Here is a 24,147-nt window from a genome sequence, read left to right on the forward strand (position 1 = left end):
GGTGGTCCGTCCACCCGACCGCAGGTTGTCATGAGCGTCGTGCAGAAACACGGGTTTTGCCTGCAAGCGCGTTCACTTCTTAAAGTCACTGTACTCTTTCGGGCGCATCTCTGGACCTCTGGAAGAGTGTAATGGCGGCACACTTTGTAGCACGCCGCTTCCTGGCATTATCGACACAGCGGTTATATGTTCCTCATTTTCGACCACCGCGTCTGCGTCTCCCGCAGCAGTGGCTGCACATCTGCGAATGCTCCGCAGCACACCGCCTATACGCTGTACCTCCGCGGTGTTTGTGTTGCCAGAAAACGTGGACGACATCAGGTGATACGCGCTGTGCCGACACTGAGCGACCAGCGGCATGACTGCGCGGGTGAAAGCGTCCGCTCGTTGGTGGCAGGCGAGGTCGTGCGGAAGATTAGAAGATTAGTGGATTCAAATGCAACTAGCGGCTGTGCTGTCCAAGGTTTTCCCTGGGTTTTCCGGCAGACTTTGCAGACGAATGTCGGCACAGCTCCTCCTGGAGTCGGCCCAGGACGCATACTAACCCCCTGTTTTTTTGTTGTTTTTTTTGTGGAATAGCAAGCCGACGTCCCGTTTGGCTGACCTTTCCCCCTTTTTTCCTTTGGTCTAATAAATATACCCCCCCTGTCCCCCACTCCTTCCTACTGTCCTCTCTCTCTGTGCACGTTTGTGCGCCGCCCATAGCCACAGTTGCTTTGCGGCGCTAACACGGAATAAAAAAAAGAATAAGCCTAGAAATGGCAACGGGTTCACGCACGCAGACCTCCTCGTAAAACCGTAATGTCGAGAACAGACGAATGGATCTAAAAGAAACAGAAACTGGAACAGGTATCGCAAATAGGTAGGCAACGGAAACGGAAACGAAATTCTGCTACAGAAACGGAAATCGCTGCCGAAAATCGTCACGAAACAGAAACGAAAACAAAAATACAAAGCCGAGTTTTTGAGGTGCTCCAAGCAGAACAGGAAACGGTATTATTTTCGAACAATCAGGCTTCGAAACACAAGCATTTCGGTTGGGACAGTGCGCAATTTCGAATAAACGATAATTCCAATTAGTTATAACGAAGCTTTACTCTACCTTATTGAACTAGAACGCCGTTAGCGATGTAGTGCAGTAAGGTTTGCCGAGTATAATGTTTTGTTGTATCAGTTCCAGTCATGACGTTTCTTTCACACAGTGTGTGCAAACGGGGTATTTCGCATCAGGTCATCTTGAATGCTGGTGGTTACTTGTTGGTTGCGTTGCTTAAGTTTCGAGCGGTCAGCCTGCCGATTGTCGGCGTGTTCCTCGAGGGCTAATGTATGTTCTGGGCCGATATCATGGCGAACTGTCCCGACATTTGCCTCAGAGCGTCATGAGCGAAATTATCCAGCACAGCACAGCCGGTGCAAGCCCGAGCCACCTCCAAGTCTCCGTGAACATTGATTGGGAGCCATCAAAAGAGAGTGCCGAGGGCGAAAGACAAGACACCTTTGCAAGATGTCGTCCGTACGTTAAACTTGCTCTTGCTTTCCAGCTAATTTTGTGAAAATCATTTTTGTGGTCCTTACACCAAGGAATTCCTGCAAAGAACCACATGAAGGTGTTTTTCGCTTACAGAGCCACTGCTCGCTCCCAGGACATACTCACCACCGAACTTAATCCTGTCGATACTTTTTCTACAATAAGTTTCCTACACAGTACTTATTAGAAGTCTGCAACAGATAGCGAGTAGAATCATGCTTGAGTATGAACTTAGAGCGCATGCTCAAGGAGAACAAAAGAACATAAACAATGATTATGGCGTGTAAAACTCTTTCATACAGGAGATGGTTAGCCCTAGCTGGGTAGGTACAGACAATTTTTTCACCCTGCTGATAAATGACTATGATGAAGTCTAAAATGAAGTCTAGCCGACTCCTCTATCCCGGGGCGTTGAGACCGGTCCAGTGAAGTATACCCGCGCTTCCAAAACGCTATCACGGCGTCGGTAGCAATATTCCAGTAACCGAGGCCGATAAGGATGAAACGATTTGCACCGTTTCACAGAAAATTCACCATTGATTCATGTTGTCTGAATACAAATTGGATGAATTTATTTACAGATTATATACAAAACCCTGTCATCAACATCATTGCGGTCATCAATGTAAACGCGTATCGTGTGACTTTGCACCACAATTTTGCGCATAGCCTATATCCATACGAGGTTCTCCTTAGCGTCCATGCCAACCGTGTCCATGACCACCGAGAAAAACGACCTTGTGGCCGCTGCCGAAGCCGCCACCGAAGCTTCCACCGTGTCCTCCAAGATGCCCACCACCACCGTGGAGCTTGTGGACGTGATGAACTGTCTTAACTAGGTACGTGGGTCCTTGTAGAGCTTGAACGCTGTGAAAGCCATGGCCGCCGCCTAGTCCACCGCCGAAGCCTCCGCTAAATCTGCCCTTCAGTAGGACACCTCCACCACCGTGGCCACCGCCATGTCCTCCACCGAGGCCTCCGGCAAAGCCACCCATAGCGGCTCCAGCCAAGACGAATACAAGAAGAGCAACGCCCTGTAAATCAATGATAAAAAGATCCCATGACACTTGATAGCCTTATTTAAGAGTTGTAAACTACTATAGAATGTTATGAATTGTACTTCTTTGTCACGATCTGAATAGTGATAAGTCTGCACGTATAGCCGTGACAAAGTGCGTTGCAATGCAAATCGTGTCGCCCACGATGAGGTAGTATCACCCTCTCACATTCCAACTGTTAATATTTTAGCACGTGTGTAGAGAGCACTGACAGTGTTAGCGGAGAGCCTCGATATGTCGAGCGCTTGATAAATTCAGCAAACACCCTGAACATTGGTACACGCAAAATACTCAGCGAAAACTGCGGGCGCATCACCCTTGAATGCTGAATGAATCGCCCTCCTGCGCCAGGTGACACATAGTGGTGGTGATGCGAATTACTTGTCGTAGTCGGCCACGATTAGGCTGGCAACCTCACGGCTATCAGGGGGGTGGGTGGTGGGGGGATGGTGCGTCCTGGGCTGACTTCAAAGGGAGCTGTGCCGATATTTGTATTTAAGCGTCGGGAGAAAAGCCAAGGAAAACACTCAGACAATATAGCCGGTGACCGGATTCGGACCCGGGTCACCTCCCAGGTGGCACATAAAGTCGTTATGACGTCTGCTTCATCCAATAGCACCAGACGATTTGAAACACATTACACTGGGTCAATTAACAACGGGACAGGTTGGATTTTTTTTTTTTTTTAGTTGAAGGATTAGTAACGATACGTCACGTCAATAGCGAGCAGGCCCTGTCCTATAGTTTAGACGGCGTGTTGTACACTACTTATTGTACATTAAAGCGTATTGTACACTAAAAATTTGAAATCACAAATCTCTTTATTTTCCCCCAAGTTCCTCAGATAACGAATACTTGCTAGTGAGAAATAAGTACGCTGTAATGATCCGCGTGTCTGATCCGAGTGATATGTGTGTGAGTCATTTGGAATGGCATACTCTTTTGATGCACCGCACTTACTAGTTCTTTTTAGCAACCGGAGTTTATGGCATCCCTTGCAGTATTTGCACCAATTTAGACCACCGCGAAAAGGACACCTAGAATGTTCAAAAGAATCTCCACGATGCGATCAAGAAAGAATATCTTTATGGATCAAGGATCATGTATAATTTATGAGACAGAAATAAAAAAAAAATAGGGACTGTTAGAGCAAGCTTTGTAGAACTTAGTAAAATAACTTAGAGATGAACTAAAAGAACTTGGTCGCTTGTACGACGCCTTTTGACGCACGAAGGTTAGCTCAGCAGCTAGCCGTCTTTGAAGACATTGGTACGATCGTATTCGTCGTCCTCTCGGCACCGCTATCGTCATCCGCCACGAGCACGGACCGAAGGAACCAAAGCCAGGAGCACGATAGCTGCATGGCGACCTTGCTGGTAGCTATTCCTGGCTATTCTTCAGGCCACATTATACCATGCAGCATCATTTGTCTCCTTCAATAAACCCAGAGCTCGATCTGGCAGTCTAGTATTGCCTATGGTACAGTGGGGGGAATCGCAACAACGGCCAGTATATTCAAGCCTTGCAAACAACTTAGCGGCGGCTTTCCGCCAAAAACATAGACATTCTGCTTCTAATTTCATTTCACGCGACACGATATTATTTTGTGAAAACATTACACTAATAACCCCATGATAAACTTGAGCGATTGGAAAAGTTACCTACAGGCCATGCACACCGATGGCCTGTTGCACTGCACACGATTGGCCATGCACACCGATGGCCACAGCTCAAACCGGTTGGTCTGAGCTGTTGTATATTTGTCCCGTACGTAACTTTGCCCATCGCTAAGGTTTATTATCGTGGAGTTAGCCCACCAGTTCGCCTGCGTTTATGCCATTCTCTCTACACACTAATAACCTCGTGAACGACACTTTCATGGTCCTTACATCAAGAAACATCAATTCCCGCAGAGTACCATAAGTTCATTTGCAGAACTGCGGCTTGCTCCCAGAGTATACTCAACACCGAACTGAATCTTTTCGGCACTTTCTCTACACTAGTTTTCCTACGTGGGACGTATTACAGGTTTGCCGCAGAGAGTGTGTACAATCGTGTCTTAAGCATCAATTTATAGTACAAGCGTAAGAGGGCCAACGGTACATTGAAGAACACTTTTATGGTCAAGACACCTTCTGGTGTTCGAGACATAGCGTAGCAGCACAGTCCTCAAACACCATCCAGCGTCTATGGCCCCGCCCTCCACCGCACACAGGTGGAATACCTACCAAGCTGTTCATTGCTGAAACTTGTGATGTGAACTGTGCTATTCATCCGCTGCTCTTCCATTTTATACAACCTCCGCACACCGCACTCCCTTCTTTTCCACTTTCACTAGCTTGACCACCTTGTGCGCTAAAAAAATGTTCATGACCAAGGCTATCCTATTATCTGCTCCACATAAATGAAAACGTGGAAACACCTTCCAGGCTCGATGCGTGCTCGCCGGTTGTTCGAATTCCATCCTTACGTCCACGTCCTTTCTTCTTTCTGTCTTTTCTAATTATTTCTTGTTTTTCTACGTAGAAATGATCTCCTGTCCCAAATGTTGCTCGTCAACCTTGTCCTTTCACTCAGCCAATTTACCTGCCACACAAGTGTTTTATTTATAGCTTCTGTCGTTTTTCTACTTTACTATAAAGTATACTACTTTATACTTTCGGTTTCGGCTGATGATCTGTGGAACCAATTTAAGTGTATAGTTTTTCGTGCTCTTTGTCTTATCCCTATACTCCGTAAGAGGCTAGCCAAGCAAAACCTATGGATTAATGAGAGATTATACAGGTTGTTTCAGTTAAATCCCCGGCTAAATAATTCGTGAACGGGTGCACCAATCGAATAACTTTCTTTTTTACAAGTGTCTGTCCGATACCACCTACAAGCTGCGCACCGTGTGAGTGAGTGGGGGACGCTCATTATTTCAATAAAAATTCAAATGAGTTTCGTGAAAAAAACGTAACTTCTAAAACAGGGCGCTGTCGGCATTAAAATGGGTACTACCCCTTTTGGGACCTTCAGTGGGCACCTTTTAGAGAAAAATCTGCCACCGAAGCGGGTCATTTGTTGCAGTAATTAATTGGTTTCGGTTTACATATTTTTGTCGCGGCTGGTCGCGGCAAAGCGCAAAAGGGCGTAATTCACTGGTGTAATTCATTGGCGTAATTCATTGTTGTAAGGACGTAATTCATTGGTGGACAACTGAGTGGAAAAGCGTCCTTTCGCGCTTCACCGCGACCAGCCGCGACAAAAATATATAAACCGAAACCAATTAATTACTGCAACAAATGACCCGCTTGCGTGGCAGATTTTTCACTAAAAGGTGCCCACTGAAGGTCCCAAAAGGGGTAGTACCCATTTTAATACCGACGGCGCCCTGACGAAACTCATTTGCATTTTTATTTAAATAATGAGCGCCTCCCACTCATTCACACGGTGCACAGCTTGTAGGCCGTATCGGACAGATACTTAAAAGGAAGTACTTCGATTGGTGCACCGGTTCGCGAATTATTTAGCCCGGGGATTTAACTGAAACACCCTGTATATATATTTATTGACGCAGAATCGCCCGTTGTAGAAAACAAACTAAAATCATCTCATTTCCACCGAATTAACTTTGCGATTACTACTTCTAAGCGCGCAACTGAAAGGAGCTTGCTAATCCTAAGAGATTGTTTTTCAGCACTACACTCACTAATCTCGTGACAAACGAGCCCTCGAAGTTCTGCAGGCAGCTAGCATTCGAATGTAGCAATGAGATTACCCTTCAGCAGGGCGACGAAGTAATTGAAGATCCAAGTATAGTCGCTCGTCGTTTCAACAGTTATTTCCAAAGTGCTTTCAACAAAGTGTTAGGCACCTAACAGTTCACACGAATCATCAACGGCTCGTCTTTCAGATCCTTCGTTCTCATGAGATGGTATCCTTACCCTCCCCTTAAAAGCAAATGTAAAGAAGAGTTGCGGACCAAAAGGTCTACCGAATGATGTTCTGTGGCGTTACACGGTTTGGTCTGCCTGGTACTTGAAAATCAATTTCCATTGGATTTTTCGGGACTAGTATGCTTCCAATGAGTGAAAGATTAGTAAAGTTGTACCAGTACATAAATCAGGAGATCCTCAGATTCTAGGCATGTGTCGTCGAGTTCCCCGTTCCTGTTAGTTTCTCGCAATTGAGTTCACTTCTAGGGGATGTAGCTACGCATGTGCACGTACAGTTCGGTGACCGGGAGGGGTGATGTTTTTCTATTTTTATGTTTTCATCTTTTCATTTTTCTTGTTCCTTTCATTTCATTTCATTTCATTTGTAGGAGTAGCAGAATTCGACAGGTGACGAATTCAATATCTTCCGTTTTTTTTACATCAAATTTTTTACATCAGATTACGTCAACCTGATAGCCGCTGTCCACGGCCACTGCCAAGTCGTACTGAAATTCTAAAAGTTGCATCACAATCGAAAAATGTTGTCTGAAATCATATAGCAGAATTCGACAGGTGACGAATTCAATATCTTCCGTTTTTTTTTTTTTTCTATAATCAAACTCAAACTCAACTCAACTTAAATAAATACGTATCGTCCGGTTTCTTTTACTTCTAATTTTTTCAAGCTTATGAAACACATACTGCATACTTAGTTCAAGCAATATGATTTCAGACAACATTTTTCGATTGTGTTGCAACTTTTAGAATTTCCATTATGACTTGGCAGTGGCAGTGGACAGCGGCTATCAGGTTGATGTAATCTTTATTGATTTTGCAAAAGCGTTTAATACCATCCACAATACCAATTAAGCTGTTAAAACTATAATTTGTATTCTTTATAACACTGCTCTTGCAAGATGGATAGAATCATACCTAGTGTAGGAAACCAGTATGTTGAAGTAGGACATTCAAAGGTACAGGCCTGCTAAACTTAAATCTGGGGTGCCGCAAGGCTCTGTGCTAGGTCCTCTACTGTTTAATCGATACATCAATGATACTGCTGAGGTTAATAGTTTTGGAGTCTCTTTGCGTCTCTATGCTGATGATTATTCTAAGCGCATTGTATAACCGCATTTCGTGCAGTGATGATCAAAGTCATGTGAGTCAAATGCCTCAACTAAACATAAACAACAAGAAATGCGTACTAATGCATGTGCCAAAAAACATATAACACTTTACCATATAATTATATTGTATTAATGAAGTAGCTATAAGTCAGGTCAGTTCATATAGATATCTTTGAGTGTGTTTTCAGTCTAACCCTCCTTAAAGCGACCGTACATATATAAGGTGGTACAAAAGTCCCTGCAGAGGTTGTTCCAGTTAAGACGAATGCCGAAGTACTACACATTCAAGGTTAGGTTTGACCTTTTTGGACACCATAGGACTTCAATCCTTATTGTGAAGGGGCTCATTATTTCATTCATCACATCACCACCAGTAATGGAGTAGAGTATCGCCTCTGGCGATGAAACTCCCCATTCGTCACCTTCAAATAAAGTTGTTCTTGTTGTTGAGGTTAGATTAACAGCATGAAAATCTCAAGTTCTGCCAATAATGCGATATGCTTCTATAGTCTGGGACCTGCATCGTAGAATTCATAGGAAGAAATTAGAGGGCGTTCAAAGGAAAGCTGTCCGTTGCATTTTTTAAAGAGCACCGTGCAACTACATCCGCATATGTATTTCGTCGCAGAGCTAGTTCAATACCAACAGAGATATACTTAAAGGCACAGCGGCTGAAGCACCCGTTTCAATTAATCGAAAATGAATTTAATTCGCCACACCTGATAAGAGACGCACGCGTCTCCAGACATAAGCATTGTCTTGCGTTACAAGAAATTCCGGCTCGCAAAGACGTCTTCAAGTTTTCTTTCTTTCATCGCACGGTTCATGATTGGAACAATCTGCCGCCCAAAGAGTGTGACTTTGAGTTTGAATGTTACAAAAAAAAAATAAGAAGAAGAAGGAGGAGGTGGAGGAATTGAATTCGTAACCCGACGAATTTTGCTGTGCACCCATAATGAGTGAACTTCACAACAACAGAGAGAGAAAAAAAAAGCGGAGAAAAACACCACCCCTCCCTCTCCTCGAACTGAGGGGGTAATATACTTTTATTAGAGGGAAATGTCTGCCAGATCAAGGTCGGCATGCTATTCCATAAAAAAAAACAAGAAAAACAACAACAAAAAACTGAGTACGTACGAGCTCCCGTGGCATAGTGGTTAGTATGATCGCTTTCCGTTCATGTTGCTTCGTAGCTCTGCCACCTCGTTTACCACCTTTGGGATCTGGGTTCGGCGGACGGCACGTTTGTGCTTGAGACTGTCCATCTTGACCTCGTCCATCAATGCAGAAAGAGGCAATGGACCATTTCCATATTCGCGTCGCCGCTGGCGGCGCAATGTCGAACGTCGTGTCTTCCCCCCCCCCCCCCCCCCAATAAACATGGTGACGCTTTTCGGACTGGCACGTTGCGTGGGAAAGTAGCAAGAGAAGATTGGAAGAAGAATGCAGAAAGCGCATTGTACTCATTACCAGTACAAAGGGTTGTCAAATGTTAGACCTCAAACGTCTGCGTAACCTCGAAACCGATTATCTTTCCCCAATGAACATGACAGTAGCCCGCAGGTGGGTCCATAGTGATTTTTTCCACTCAAAGATGGCGGATGCAAGGGCTCTGCATGCGCATACGCGTTGTCGAAAATGGTCCACTGAAGTGCAGTCAGTTATTCTCGGGCTTCGGCACCACAAAAGTTGTGAATCGGCAGCAAATCACTCGTGGTGAGACTTAATGAACTGCGCTGCTCATAGGTGGACTTGATTACCGTGGAATCACATGTATGGATGGGTGATAAAGTCCAAGCACGCTCCTTTATTCCACCGTACAGTCTATATAAGTCTACAATGGACTTTTTCCGAGTAAGCGTATGCGCCTGCGTAGACATCTGCAGGCGGCTCCCATGTTATTTTGAGGAGAGATAATCGGTTTCAAGGGACGTTGGGGGAAGAGGCATGACGCCGCTTTGTACTCGTAAGCAGTATAATGCGCTTTCACTCTTTTCGCATTCTTCTTGCAATCTTCTCTAGCTATTTTCCCACGCGACGTGCCAGTCCGAAAAGCGAAGCCATGTTTACTTGGGGTTCAAATACGACGTTCGGCATTCCGCCGCTAGGGGCGACGCGAACATGGAAATGGTCCATTCCCGAATAACACTCAAAATACTTCATTTCATTGCAAAACGTAATCGCCCTTATTTTCTCTTCCTCTCCTTCTCGCGGTTTCCCCAAAGCAATGACAAGAAAGATTTTCCTAACACTACGATGTTCAAATATGACTAGTTTCTTGGGTGGTTCCTTTCATTCAACAGATGGCTAGTCGTAGCTTGGTAGGTACAGGGAAATTTCCTCCCTGTTGTTAAATGACAGTATACGATGAAGTCTACAATGTAATCTAGAAGATTCCTCTCTGCATCCCGACGCGTTGAGATACGTCCGGTGAAGTATGTCCGTGATACCAAAAGGTCTCAGAAACACGGCGTCGACAGCAGTGCTCGAGTAACCGAGGCCGGTAAGGATGGAACCATTTGTACCATTTCAGAGAAAATTCACCATTGTCTCACGTTCTCTGGATAACAAATTGAATGAATTTATTTACAGATTATGTACAAAAGTATGTCATCAACATCATTGCATTCGTCAATGTAAACGCGTATCTTGTGAATTTGTACCGCAATTTTGCGCGTACTGAGGTTCATACGAGGTCCTCCTTAGCGTCCATGCCAGCCGTGTCCATGACCACCGAGGAGAACGACCTTGTGGCCGCCGCCGAATCCGCCACCGAAGCCTCCTCCGTGTCCTCCAAGATGCCCACCACCACCGTGAAGCTTGTGGACGTGGTGAACTGTCTTGACTAGGTACGTGGGTCCTTGTAGAGCTTGAACACCGTGAAAGCCATGTCCGCCGCCTAGTCCACCGCCGAAGCCTCCGCCAAATCCGCCCTTCAGTAGGACAACTCCACCACCGTGGCCACCGCCATGTCCTCCACCGTGACCTCCGAGAAAGCCGCCCATAGCGGCTCCAGCCAAGACGAATAGAAGGAGAGCAACGCCCTGTAAATCAAAGATGGAAAAATCCGATAACACTTGATAATCTGATGTAAGAGTTCTAAAATACCGTAACCGTTATAAATTTTACTTTTTTGTCACGATTCGAATAGTAATAAATGCGGGCTTAGTCACGACAAAGCGCTTTAAAATCCAAGCCCATAAGGTACCGTCCTCTCACATTCCAACTGTTATCTTTTGGCACGTGTGTGGCAAAGCCTTAAAGCCTGACAGCCTTAGCAGAGAGCCCAGATATCACGAGCGCTTGATGCATTCCGCAAATCAATCTGAACATTGATACACGGAAAATACTCAGCGGAAACTGTGGGCGCATCACTCTTGAATGCTGAATTAATCCCCCTCTTGCCAACATTTGTCTTAAAGCGTCTGAGGAAAACCCAGGGAAAGCATGTTTTCCCAAACAACACCGCCGGTGACCGGATTCGGACCTGGATCACTTCCCAGGTGACCGATAGGGTTTTTGTGCCGTCGGTGATGCTAATGTGATCAGGAAAAAAAATGTGGATGTGACGTCTGTTTCATTCAACCGCACCGTACGATTTGAAACACAGAAAACTAGGACAATTAACAAGGGGACAGGTTGGATTATTAACAACAAAGTTAAAGGATTATACATCACGCCAATAGCGAGTCCCGTCTTAGTCTATAGATGGCGTGTTGTAGAGTACTTCTTGTACACTAAAGCGTATTGTACACTAAAAATTCGAAATCACAAACCATAGACTCCGCATTTTTGTATAACGTTTCGTTGTGGTCACTTTCTGGGATGGAGAGGTAAAGTAAACACATTCTTTAGCGCGTACATTTCAACGATGCATATCGGAGAATCGCCACACGACACACTGTTAGAATAGAAACCGCCTAAAAACCACCTTGAAGCATCAGTGCTTAATCGGTGTTTTGTGTGTGTGTGTGTGTGTGTGTGTGTTTGTTTTTGTTTTTGTTTTTTTTATCCAGTTCCTCACATAACGAATACTTGCTCGTGAGAAATTTGGTCTCTGTGACGATCCGAGTGTCTTATCCGAGTGATCCGGGTGTCCGAGTCATTTGGAGCGGCATTCCTTCGATGCACCGCACATACTAATTCTTTTTAGCAACCTAATTTTATGGCATCCCTTGCAGTATTTACACCATTTTACACCATCGGGAAAAGAACATCTGGAATGTTTAAAAGAAGCTCCACGATGTGATCAAGAAAGAAAATCACTAAGGATCAAGGATCAGGGATAATTTAATGAGACAGAAAGTAAAAAATAGAGACTGTTCGCGCAAGCCTTGTAGAACTTACAGAATAACTAAAAGAACTTGGTCGCTTGTAGGACACGTTTTGATGCACGAAGGTTAGCTCAGCAGCAAGCCGTTTTTGAAGACATTGTTACGATCGTATTCCTCGTCCTCTCGGCACCGCTATCGTCACCCGTCACGAGCACAGTCCGCATGAACCAAAGCAAGGAGCACGACAGCTGCACGTCGATTCCCCATGTAGCTATTCCTGGCTATTCTCCAGGCCGCATTCTACAATGCAGCATCGTTAGTCTCGTTTTTTAAATCCAGAGCTCGATCTGGCAGTCTAGTATTGCCCAGTGCAATTAATGTTGGGGGGAATCGCAACAACGGCCAACCTTCAAGCATTACAGACAACTTAGCGACGGCTTTCCCCCAAAAAACATAGACATTATCCTTCTAATTCCCTTTCACGTGACACGATACTATTTTGTGAAAACATTACAACCCCAGGATGATAAACCTGAGCGATGGCCAAAGTTACCTACACAGGACAAACACACAACAGCTCAAAGCGCTGGTCTGAGCTGTTGTGCTGTTGTTTGTCCCGTATGTAGCTTTGCCCATCGCTCAGGTTTGTTATCACGGAGTTAGCCCACCAGTTTGTCTGCGTTTATGCCATGCTCTCTGTAAACTAGTAACCTCGTGAACGGCACTTTCGTGCTCCTTACATAAAGTAGCATCAATTCCCTCAGAGTACCATAAGGAACGGTTCTTCGTTTGCAGAACCGCGGCTCACTCCCAGAGTATACTCACCACCCAACTGTATCCTATCGGCACTTTCTCTGCACTAGTTTTCCTACATGGGACATATAACAGGTTTGCCACGGACAGCGTGTACCACTGGCTTTTGCCACTGGCTGCGTGTCCTAAGCATCAATTTATAGTACAACCGCAGGGGACCAACAGCAAATAAACTAACGTTTTTACCGTCAAGACACCTTCTGGTGTTCGAGACATAGCGTAGCAGCACAGTCTTCAAACAGCATCCAGCGTCTATGACACCGCCCTCCACCGCACATCGGGGGAATACCTACCAAGCTGCTCATTGCTGAAACTTGTGATGTGAACTGTGCTATTCATCCGCTGCTCTTCCATTTTATACAACCTCCGCACACCGCACTCCCTTCTTTTCCACTTTCACTAGCTTGACCACTTTGTGCGCTAAAAAAATGTTCATGACCAAGGTTTCCTATAATCTGCTCCACATAGATGAAAACGTGGAAACACCTTCCATGCTCGACGCGTGCCCGCCGGTTCTTCGAATTTCATCTTCATGTTTGTTTGTTTGTTTTATTTTCTTGATGTAGAAATGACCTCCCCGGAGGCTGTCCAAAATGTTGCTCATCAGCCTTGTCCTTCCTCTCAGGCAATTTGCTTACCACACAAGCGTTTTATTTATAGCTGTCGTCATTTTCTACTTTACTTTCGGTTTCGGCTGATGATCTTAGTGGAACCAATTGAATTGTATAGTTTTTCGTCCTCTTTGTCTTATCCCTACAGTCGGCCCAGGACGCATACTAACCCCCTGTCCCCCACTCCTTCCTGCTGTCCTCTCTCCATCTGCCCACATCTGTACGCCGCTCATAGCCACAGTTGCTTCGCGGCGCTAACACGGAATTAAGAAAAACTGAATATGCACATGCATATCTCCATCCCTTAGAAGTGCACGGGATAATGAGAAACTTTAAAGCTGAACGGAGGAACTCGCCGACATATGCCTATCATGCCTAAAAGACTGTTTCGATATAACAGTTCACAGTTTACAAGTGGTGACAAGGCTGCATCTCCCATCTCCTTTCCTTTCTTTTTTTCTTAATAAACATATCCCCCCCCTTCTCGGGTTCCCATATACACCTAGTACCTTTATTGTATCGAAGGTTCTATAACAAAATGAACAAAATGTATCTGGTTTGGCATCTGAGTTCGAAACTGTTTTGGAAATATCTGTTGTCATTGTCTGTTGTGTTGAAATTGTAAGTTTGAAATGTTCTTGTACCCTAGCCACCTGTGACGACACACAAGAATGGATAAACAGCATTGTAAATAAATAAATAAATGAATAAATTTCCATTGCATTTTTCTGAGGAATTACAGAGTAGTAGAACTGTGGTAGCCAGTCCGACCTTATGGTAGCTCTCTCTTCTTCTCCTTCCTTGTTTCTTTTTTTTTCTTGTGTTGCGTAACAGTTCCCGGTTACTGGGGCAAATTAAAGGGACATTCTGGGGATAAGTATATTATTTCATTGTATTTGGTATTCGCGTGTGCAGACCTTTCAATAGATTTGCTACAGCACAATACTTCAAAAAAAAAACTTGTATGAAAATGACATCCGACAAGTATTAAATGGGACGCATGAGTTTCCTCTGGAATATGTGTTCAGGGGTGAACAAAGTGACGCACAACCCTGAATGAATTATTCTGGAGGTATTGTGGCGCTGCCTTTTCCCCCTAGTGTCTGTTCGAATCACGGATTCGACCACGTAGGGTAGAGTCCCTGTGGGTACCGTGTGGCTTCTAGACTATAGGCCTTAACCAGTAAAGTGGGCCCTTGAGCTCTATAAACAGGGGGGGGGGGGGGGGAAGAGGAGCTCGTCTGCAGTTAGCTTTTATAGTTGTTTTGGTTGTCACCATATTGTCCACCGTAGCTCCCGGGACCTTGGAGACCCGTTCATGTTGCTTCGTAGCTCTGCCACCTCGTTTACCACCTTTGGGATCTGCGTTCGGCGGGCGGCACGTTTGTGCTTGAGACTGTCCATCTCGACCTCGTTCATCAATGTAGAAAGATGCAATGGACCATTTCCATATTCGCGTCGCAACTGGCGGCGGAATGTCGAACGTCGTGTCTTTCCCCCCAATAAACATGGTGACGCTTTTCGGACTGGCACGTTGCGTGGGAAAGTAGCAAGAGAAGATTGGAAGAAGAATGCAGAAAGCGCATTGTACTCATTACCAGTACAAAGGGTTGTCAAATGTAGACATCCAACGTCTGCGTAACCTCGAAACCGATTATCTTTCCCCAATGAACATGACAGTAGCCCGCAGGTGGGTCCATAGTGATGTTTTCCACTCAAAGATGGCGGATGCAAAGGCTGGGCATGCGCATACGCGTTGTCGAAAATGGTCCATTGAAGTGCAGTCAGTTATTCTCGGGTTTCGGCACCACAAAAGTTGTGAATCGGCAGCAAATCACTCGAGGTGAGACTTAATTAACTGCGCTGTTCATAGCTGGACTTGATTGCCGTTGAATTACACGTATGCATGTGTGATAAAGTCCAAGCACGCTCCTTTATTCCACTGTGCAGTCTATATAAGTCTACAATGGACTTTTTCCGCATAAGCGTATGCGCATGCGTAGCCATCTGCAGGCGGCTCCCATGTTATTTTCGAGAGAGATAATCGGTTTCAAGGGACGTTTGGGGCAGAGGCATGACGCCGCTTTGTACTCGTAAGCGGTATAACGCGCTTTCACTCTTTTCGCATTCTTCTTGCAATCTTCTCTAGCTATTTTCCCACGCGACGTGCCAGTCCGAAAAGCGACGCCATTTTTACTTGGGGTTCAAATACGACGTTCGGCATTCCGCCGCTAGGAGCGACGCGAACATGGAAATGGTCCATTCCGGAATAACACTCAAAATACTTCATTTCATTGCAAAACGTAATCGCCCTTATTTTCTCTTCCTCTCCTTCTCGCGGTTCCCTTTGTCAAAGCAATGACAAGAAATATTTTCCTAACAGTACGATGTTCGAATATGACTGGCTTCTTGAGTGGTTCCTTTCATTCAACAGATGGCTACTCGTAGCTTGGTAGGTACAGGGAAATTTCCTCCCTGTTGTTAAATGACGGTATACGATGAGTCCACAATGTAATCTAGAAGATTCCTCTCTGCATCCCAGCGCGTTGAGATACGTCCGGTGAAATATATCCGTGATACCAAAAGGTCTCAGAAACACGGCTTCGACAGCAGTGTTCGAGTAACCGAGGCTGGTAAGGATGGAACCATTTGTACCATTTCAGAGAAAATTCACCATTGTCTCACGTTCTCTAGATAACAAATTGAATGAATTTATTTACAGATTATGTACAAAAGCCTGTCATCAACATCATTGCATTCGTCAATGTAAACGCGTATCTTGCGAATTTGTACCGCAATTTTGCGCGTACTGAGGTTCATACGAGGTCCTCCTTAGCGTCCATGCCAGCCGTGTCCATGACCACCGAGGAGAACGACCTTGTGGCCGCCACCGAAGCCGCCGCCGAAGCCGCCGCCGTGTCCTCCAAGATGCCCACCACCACCGTGAAGCTTGTGGACGTGGTGAACTGTCTTGACTAGGTACGTGGGTCCTTGTAGAGCTTGAACACTGTGAAAGCCATGTCCGCCGCCATGTCCACCGCCGAAGCCTCCGCCAAATCCGCCCTTCAGTAGGACAACTCCACCACCGTGGCCACCGCCATGTCCTCCACCATGACCTCCGAGAAAGCCGCCCATAGCGGCTCCAGCCAAGACGAATAGAAGGAGAGCAACGCCCTGTAAATCAAAGATGAAAAAATCCGATAACACTTGATAATCTGATGTAAGAGTTCTAAAGTACTGTAACTGTTATAAATTTTACTTTTTTGTCACGATTCGAATAGTAATAAATGCGGGCTTAGTCACGACGAAGCGCTTTGCAATCCAAGCCGATAGGGTACCGTCCTCTCACATTCTAACTGGTAATCTTTTGGCACGTGTCTGGAGAACCCTGACAGCCTTAGCAGTGAGCCCCGATATCACGAGCGCTTGATGCATTCCGCAAATCAATCCTGAACATTGGTACACGGAAAATACTCAGCGGAAACTGTGGGCGCATCACTCTTGCCAACATTTGTCTTAAAGCGTCTGAGGAAAACCCAGGGAAAACATGTTTTCCCAAACAACACCGCCGGTGACCGGATTCGGACCTGGATCACTTCCCAGGTGACCGATACACGCTTAAAAATGAACTTTACCGCATAGCACGCTCCTAGCTAACCATTATCTCGAATGATATCGTTATCTGCCCTGATTTGTTGAAAACGGGAGGCGTACGCCTTTTCTGTGACACTTATGCTGCTCATAATTGTCCAGCCTTCAAGCATTACAGACAACTTACCGACGGCTTTCCCCCAAAAAACATAGACATTATCCTTCTAATTCCCTTTCACGTGACACGATACTATTTTGTGAAAACATTACAACCCCAGGATGATAAACCTGAGCGATGGCCAAAGTTACCTACACAGGACAAACACACAACAGCTCAAAGCGGCTGGTCTGAGCTGTTGTGCTGTTGTTTGTCCCGTATGTAGCTTTGCCCATCGCTCAGGTTTGTTATCATGGAGTTAGCCCACCAGTTTGTCTGCGTTTATGCCATGCTCTCCATACACTAGTAACCTCGTGAACGACACTTTCGTGCTCCTTAAAGAAGCATCAATTCCCGCAGAGTACCATAAGGAACGGTTCTTCGTTTGCAGAACCGCGGCTCACTCCCAGAGTATACTCAACACCCAACTGAATCCCATCGGCACTTTCTCTACACTAATTTTCCTACATGGGACATATAACAAGTTTGCCACGGACAGCGTGTGCCACTGGCTGCCTGTCCTAAGCATCAATTTATAGTACAACCGTAAGGGACCAACAGAAAAAAAACTAACGTTTTTACCGTCAAGACACCTTCTGGTGTTCGAGACATAGCGTAGCAGCACAGTCTTCAAACAGCATCCAGTGTCTATGACCCCGCCCTCCACCGCACTCCGGTGGAATACCTACCAAGCTGTTCATTGCTGAAACTTGTGATGTGAACTGTGCTGTTCATCCGCTGCTCTTCCATTTTATACAACCTCCGCACACCGCACTCCCTTCTTTTCCACTTTCACTAGCTTGACCACTTTGTGCGCTAAAAAAATGTTCATGACCAAGGTTTCCTATAATCTGCTCCACATAGATGAAAACGTGGAAACACCTTCCAGGCTGGACGCGTACGCGCCGGTTGTTCGAATTTCATCTCACGTTTGTTTGTTTGTTTTATTTTTTCGACGTGGAAATGACCTCCCCGGAGGCTGTCCCAAATGTTGCTCATCAGCCTTGTCCTTTCTCTCAGGCAATTTGCTTACCACCCAAGTGTTTTATTTATAGCTGTCGTCATTTTTCTACTTTACTTTCGGTTTCGGCTGATGATCTGTGGAACCAATTGAATTGTATAGTTTTTCGTCCTCTTTGTCTTATCCCTACACTCCGTTTAAAGGCTAGCCAAGTACAGCCCATGGTGTAATTAGAGAGATTATATATATATATATATATATATATATATATATATAAGGGTTACCGAAGGGGCGGCGCGCGCGCTGCATGCGACCCGCCTGGAATTGCCATGCGGCCCGCGTGGCCCCCGAGCAAAGCATAAAAAAAAGCTGCACGAACGGTCATGGCGTTATGGTTGGGCACTGTACTCGTGCAGTTGACTTTGCGTTGGTTAGGGATAGAAAACTGTTGCCATTGTAATGTAATGTGTGATTTTATTTCCACAAGAAAAATTGTGGCGGAAGCTGTGAAAAAAAGCCACTATAGTGACTTGAGGGACTCACAGCTCCCAGCGACATAAAAATTGGCAATGGTGATACACTGCTAAACACAGGAACTAGAAATAAAGTCAGTACTACACCACACAAAAGTACACATCAAGAGAAAAACAAACAAACAAAAAAAACGTATTTTTGACACCTTTACTCCTGCCATTGATCATTGATAACTACTGGTCAAAAACAAATTACTACAGAAATCACGAATGCATGTACGGGACACATTTAAAGGATTGAAAGGGCATTCATTTAATAACTGCGGCAAACGATGACTGACCCGCTGTTCCCCGTAATTCGTCCTACAACGGGGAATGTTCCACTGCTGATGAGCGCGGGAAGAGTAGTGACGTGAAAGTTCTGTGAGATCGAACATTGACAAGACACCAACCAGTGATTTCTTTACAGCTAATTTATAATAACAGAAAAGTCTGTACTTATACAGATTGTGTATGGGAACCAAACCGTTCCTTTCGAAACGACCAGTTGTTGTGTGAGAATAAGGGAGGCGGTCCAGAATTCGTATGAATCTTTTTTGCAGACTAAATAACCTATCCAGGTTCGTAATTGTTGTGGTACCCCATACCAAAAAGCAATAATTAAAGTGTGCATATATGAGTGCATAGTAAAGCATCATGACGGTTGCCCTTGACATATAACTACGATATCTGAATAAAAAGAAAAAGGCACGAGATGCATTGGTGTGTACATTACCTATGTGCAACGACCAAGAAAGGTTCGCGGTAAAGGTTACACCAAGAATTTTAACACTATCAACAATGCTGATGATTGAGTTACTGAGCAATAGATTAATTGTGGATGTCACAGGTTTATTTTTAGCAGAAAAGAAGATGGCCTTGGTCTTATTGGCATTAATTCTCAAGCGATTTACATCGGCCCATGACTTGATTTTTTGAAGTACATGGTTAGCGACTGCAATTAGTGTGTCAGGGTGGGAGCCGGAAAAAAGAAGACTGGTATCATCAGCATAAATGATAAAGTCAGCCTCCTTAGTTATAGAGACAATATCATTTATGTAAATCGAAAAAAGGAGTGGCCCCAGAAGACTTCCTTGTGGCACACCACTTTTAATTTTGCTAAGGCTAGAGGAATAGCCATTGATAACAACCTTCTGATGACGACAAGACAGATAGGAAGCGAACAACAAGAGTGCGACACCACGAACACCGTAGCCAGCAAGTTTTTGCAGAAGTACAGCGTGGGAAATCGAGTCAAAGGCCTTGCTAAAGTCAATTAGTACGCCTAAGGTTAGTAGCTTATTCTCAATGTTTTTCAGGATGATTTCTTTCTGCGTTAAGAGAGCGAGTTCAGTGGAGCTATTCTTCCGAAAGCCGAATTGGCGTTCAGTGAGCAAGCTATATTTTTCAAAGTAAGCCACGAGCCTCTTGTGTATTATATGTTCAAAGACCTTTGAAAAGACAGGTAATATTGATATTGGTCGGTAGTTAGAACGGCAGGTCGCGTCACCACTTTTATGTACCATGAGGACCTTGGCGCACTGCATGCCCTCAGGAAAGGATCCTGTTTGTAAACATAAATTGAAGATATGCACTAGACAAGGTATGATAACGTCCATTATCGTTTTAATGGTCCAATTTGCATGTCGTAGACATCCAACACTTTACTGTTCTTAAGCCGCATTAAACTATGGTAAACTTCAACCTCATCAGTTGGAGAGAGGAACAATGAGTTAGCCCTGACCTCAGTTAGATTCTCACAAGCCAAATGAATGTCGTGTGCACAACTATCCTGATCAGATGAATGAACTAAGTATTCATTAAAAGCGTTTGCCATGTCCGTTCCTTGATAGCTAACACCGTCTACGATTATATGGTTAAGTTGTTGGTTGGGTTTTCTGTAATTAACAAGTTTGTTTATGTTACGCCAGATAGCTGACGCATTCCCTTTACAGGATAAGAAATTGTTCACGCAGTAGTTTTGTTTGGCTTTTTTTAGCATCATGTTGACACGATTACGCAATTCCTTGAAAGCCTTAAAACAGTCAGGATTTTTATGCTTCAGAAATTTCCTAAATAGCCTGTCACGCTTTCGCATAGATTTTAGGATGTCTCGCGTTATCCATGGTTTCCTGGCTGCCCTAGGTCTCACCTTGTGTACAAAAGGGAAACATTCACTATAGATGTCATGTATCGTGTTAAAGAAAATATCATAGGCTGCATCAGCGTTTTGGCACTGCAAAACATGGTTCCAATATGTGGCACGTACTCTTTCCCCAAACTTCTGCAGATTGGCTTCATTTATAACTTGTTGTTTGAAGGTCAAATTAGATCTACTTCCACGGGAATGACAGCTAAAAAAGATTGGCAAATGATCACTGAGCTCAGTGCTAAGTGTACCACTGGTCGCATCTGAAGAGGAGTAGTTTGATATAATAACATCGATTGAAGTGGAGCTAGTTGGCGTGATACGAGTCGGAGCCTCAATAAAATTAAGAAAGCCATTGGCCTCAAGAAGTTGTTTCAGTGTGGCCTGTGGGGCTGAGCGACCAGACATGTCAATATTTATATCACCACCAAAGAACAAAGTAAACTTGTTATCAATGATGTACGAAAAGAAGCCTTCCAAAAAAAAGGAAAAAGGACGAAGTGTTTCCCGTGGGTGGACGGTATAACACAGAGTACACTTCACATCCTGACATCACAGTAAGGACTTCGTAATCAGCGGTACAGACAGTGTATTCTTTCAAAATTTCACACGACTTATCTCTTAGTAGAATTGATACACCGCCACCCCTTTTTGATGTCCGGTTTAGGAAGTACGTTTGGTACCCGGGCAATCTAATCACGTCAAGATCATTACAGCACCAAGTTTCTGTGAACATGAGTACACTAAAACAATGCTTGCACTGTTGAAGGAAACTTTCAAGCCTTTCCATTTTGTTGGCAGCAGACTGTAGATTGGCGTGCAAGATGTTTAATCCTGAACTTTTTACAATACTGTACAGGTCACGTGGCAGTACTGGTTCTTGATACATCAAGGTCATATTAAAAAAGAAAAAGAAAAAACACAAGAAGTTGCGCTAGACCATCTTGCTCAAGTCGCCTACAGTCTCAATCCTGATGGCGTTACATCCTTGCGCCTTACGAACAAAAGTTATACCATGCTTTGTCCAGACGAAGGCGTAGGACATTTCACGAGCTTTGGCGCGTGCTAGCCAGTGTAATCGGCTATTAGTTTCTGTCAAGTTTTCATGAATGTAGATTGCCTTGGTTGCATCATTCTTTTTTAGCTTGTTACGATTTATAAGCCATAGATCCCTGTCATTACGATTTAGGAATCTGACGATAACCTTTGGGGTTTTCTCAGCTCTACTTGGTAGCCGGTGAATTGCTTCAGTGTTTTCTCTGTTAAGTGGCGCGACCTGCAGGACACTGGCTACAAGGTTGACTCTCTCATAAAGGTCCTCCTGATCCGTGACCGCGATACCATGTAAGTAAAAGTTCTTTCTCCCTCTCCACGATGTGCGGGATGTGTTCCTTGGGATCGGTACTGGTTTCCAAAAAGGACGTCTGACGAGGCAGATGGCATAAACAGCAACAAGGTTTAATATAGTACAATATATACAAGGCTTACAGTTGGCTGTACATGAACCCGGCGGGGGTGGACGGTGATACAAGGTCCCGGACCTTCCTGTAGCATGGTCCCCGCTCGAGCTCTCCAAAATCGGCGTGCGCCGACTTAAATAACCCAAAATTAGACACTGCCCATAACTTCCACGTCCCAATGGGAACGTTTACACGAAAACGGAACTAACCACTTAATTGGCAAAATGAACTAGGTTAGTCACGTGATAATACGTCGAAAACTCCACCTCCCACTCAAGGTAGATCTAATAATCCCGTCCGCCATCTTGAACACGACGTAGTTTCCACAGCGCTTGGGGATGAAGGGATTATCCAAGCTGACCACAAAGGCGAGGTCGCCATGAGGGTCACCACGCAGTGGCCCGAGGTCGGCCAGCCGGAGCGTAACCCATACATACAACACGGAGTGGCTGAGAGTACTTGACTGAGATGCAGCTTGCATGCTCTGCTTGGGCGTCGTTGATATGCACAACTCTTACATCTCCCTCCTCAAGTTCATTGTGGGGTATCACATTGCACCACAAGGAACAAAAACAAAACAAAAAAAGAGTTGGGGCAGTCCATCACTGTCGACAATTCACACGCACCCGTTATATCAGGGCCATAACTACCATCCATAAAATCAACAGTCAAATTCACGTCACATGTTTAAGCTGTATATATCACACAGAGTTCCCGGCAACACTTCCTAGGGCCAAAAACAAAAGTCATAATTAAACTGTAGCGATCTTCCTTCACATAATAACAAGGAGTTCTGTCCCCTGAATAACATTCACAAAGGGCAACCCCGACTCAACAAGGAAGTGACTGTCAATTGCTCGGGAGGTCCACCTGCTCTGGACAAAAGTGTCCCGCGCGGCCTATCCTTAATCAAACTGCAAACGCGACAAGGCGTCAGCGTTCCCATGAGCGCTGCCCTTGCGATGGACGACATCTACATTATAGCGCTGCAGCGCCAGTGCCCAGCGTGCAAGTTTTGACCCCTGGGGTGTCGCGCAAGTCAAGTACGCAAGCGGATTGTGGTCCGACACCACAGTTACCTTCGCCCCGAATACCCAGTGATCAAACTTTTTGAGAGCCCAGATCACCGCGAACGCCTCGCGCTCAATCGCCGCCCAACGAGCCTGCGCTTCCGAGAATCTATGGCTTACAAAGGATATCGGCATTTCTTTGCCACTGTCGTCCATTTGTGCCAAACACGCGCCGGCTGCGTGTGCGGATGCGTCCGTGAAAATCCAATATGGGCCCTCAGGGTCTGGTGTCGCTAGTGCCACCGCTTCTGCTAGACAGGCCTTTAAGGTTTGAAATGAAGCTTCCGCTTCATCGTTCCATGGGATTTTGTTTGGGACTCTCTTCCCAGTTAGTCGTGTGAGTGCTTGGGCAATTTCTGCATAACCCTTTACGTAATCACTATAGTAACCACAGAGACCCAGTACGCTCCTGAGCTCCTTCTTTGTGGTTGGTCTCTTCAGATTAGTGATTGTTCTCACTTTTTCCGGGTCGGGAGAGTGGTATCCTGACCCTACAACATGGCCCAAGTACCGGATGGATCCCTGTGCTACCTGACATTTGGAGAGGTTAGCCGTCATTCTCGCCTTCTTTAGTGTTGTCAACACCGCTTTGATATGCAGCAAGTGCTCTTCCCAGTTCCTCGAATATACTGCAATATCATCGAGATACGCACAAGCGTACTCTCGATGATCGGCAAGTATAGCGTTCACCGTTCGTTGAAAAGTAGCCGCGGCGTTTTTCAGGCCGAACGGCATAACGCGCCACGCAAATTGCCCGAAATGGGTCACAAATGCCGACTTCGCCTGACTTTCTTTCTCCAGCGGGATTTGCCAATATCCCCGGCGCAGGTCTAACACTGTGATGAAATTCGCCCTGCCCACACGGAATAACAACTCCTGCTGGAGCGCCATAGGATATGCATCGTCTACTGTGCCTGCG

At 45.2% G+C, this 24,147-nt stretch overlaps 2 protein-coding genes across 2 annotated transcripts; both read right to left on the reverse strand.

Annotated features, from left to right (window-relative positions):
• Positions 1–2,220: 2,220 nt before the first annotated feature.
• Positions 2,221–2,523, reverse strand: LOC135396262 (holotricin-3-like). Its single transcript, XM_064627296.1, has one exon. The coding sequence runs from the start codon at positions 2,521–2,523 to the stop codon at positions 2,221–2,223; it is 303 nt and encodes a 100-aa protein (XP_064483366.1).
• Positions 2,524–10,332: 7,809 nt separating this feature from the next.
• Positions 10,333–14,732, reverse strand: LOC135396392 (uncharacterized). The gene is made up of 2 exons (XM_064627378.1): positions 14,679–14,732; positions 10,333–10,674 (listed from the first exon to the last, which is right to left on the reverse strand). The coding sequence occupies exons 1-2, from the start codon at positions 14,730–14,732 to the stop codon at positions 10,333–10,335; spliced, it is 396 nt and encodes a 131-aa protein (XP_064483448.1).
• Positions 14,733–24,147: the final 9,415 nt, after the last annotated feature.

The sequence above is a fragment of the Ornithodoros turicata genome, chromosome 1 (assembly GCF_037126465.1).
Source record: "Ornithodoros turicata isolate Travis chromosome 1, ASM3712646v1, whole genome shotgun sequence".
Classification (NCBI taxonomy): Eukaryota; Metazoa; Arthropoda; class Arachnida; order Ixodida; family Argasidae; genus Ornithodoros; species Ornithodoros turicata.

Excerpts from the sequence above, each read along its gene's own strand:
- LOC135396262 (XM_064627296.1), bottom strand. The coding sequence starts at position 2,523 with ATGGGTGGCTTTGCCGGAGGCCTCGGTGGAGGACATGGCGGTGGCCAC.
- LOC135396392 (XM_064627378.1), bottom strand. The coding sequence starts at position 14,732 with ATGGACAGTCTCAAGCACAAACGTGCCGCCCGCCGAACGCAGATCCCA. Across the intron at positions 10,675-14,678 it reads GAACGCAGATCCCAAAGGTG|GGCGTTGCTCTCCTTCTATT; the intron begins GTAAACGAGGTG and ends TTTGATTTACAG.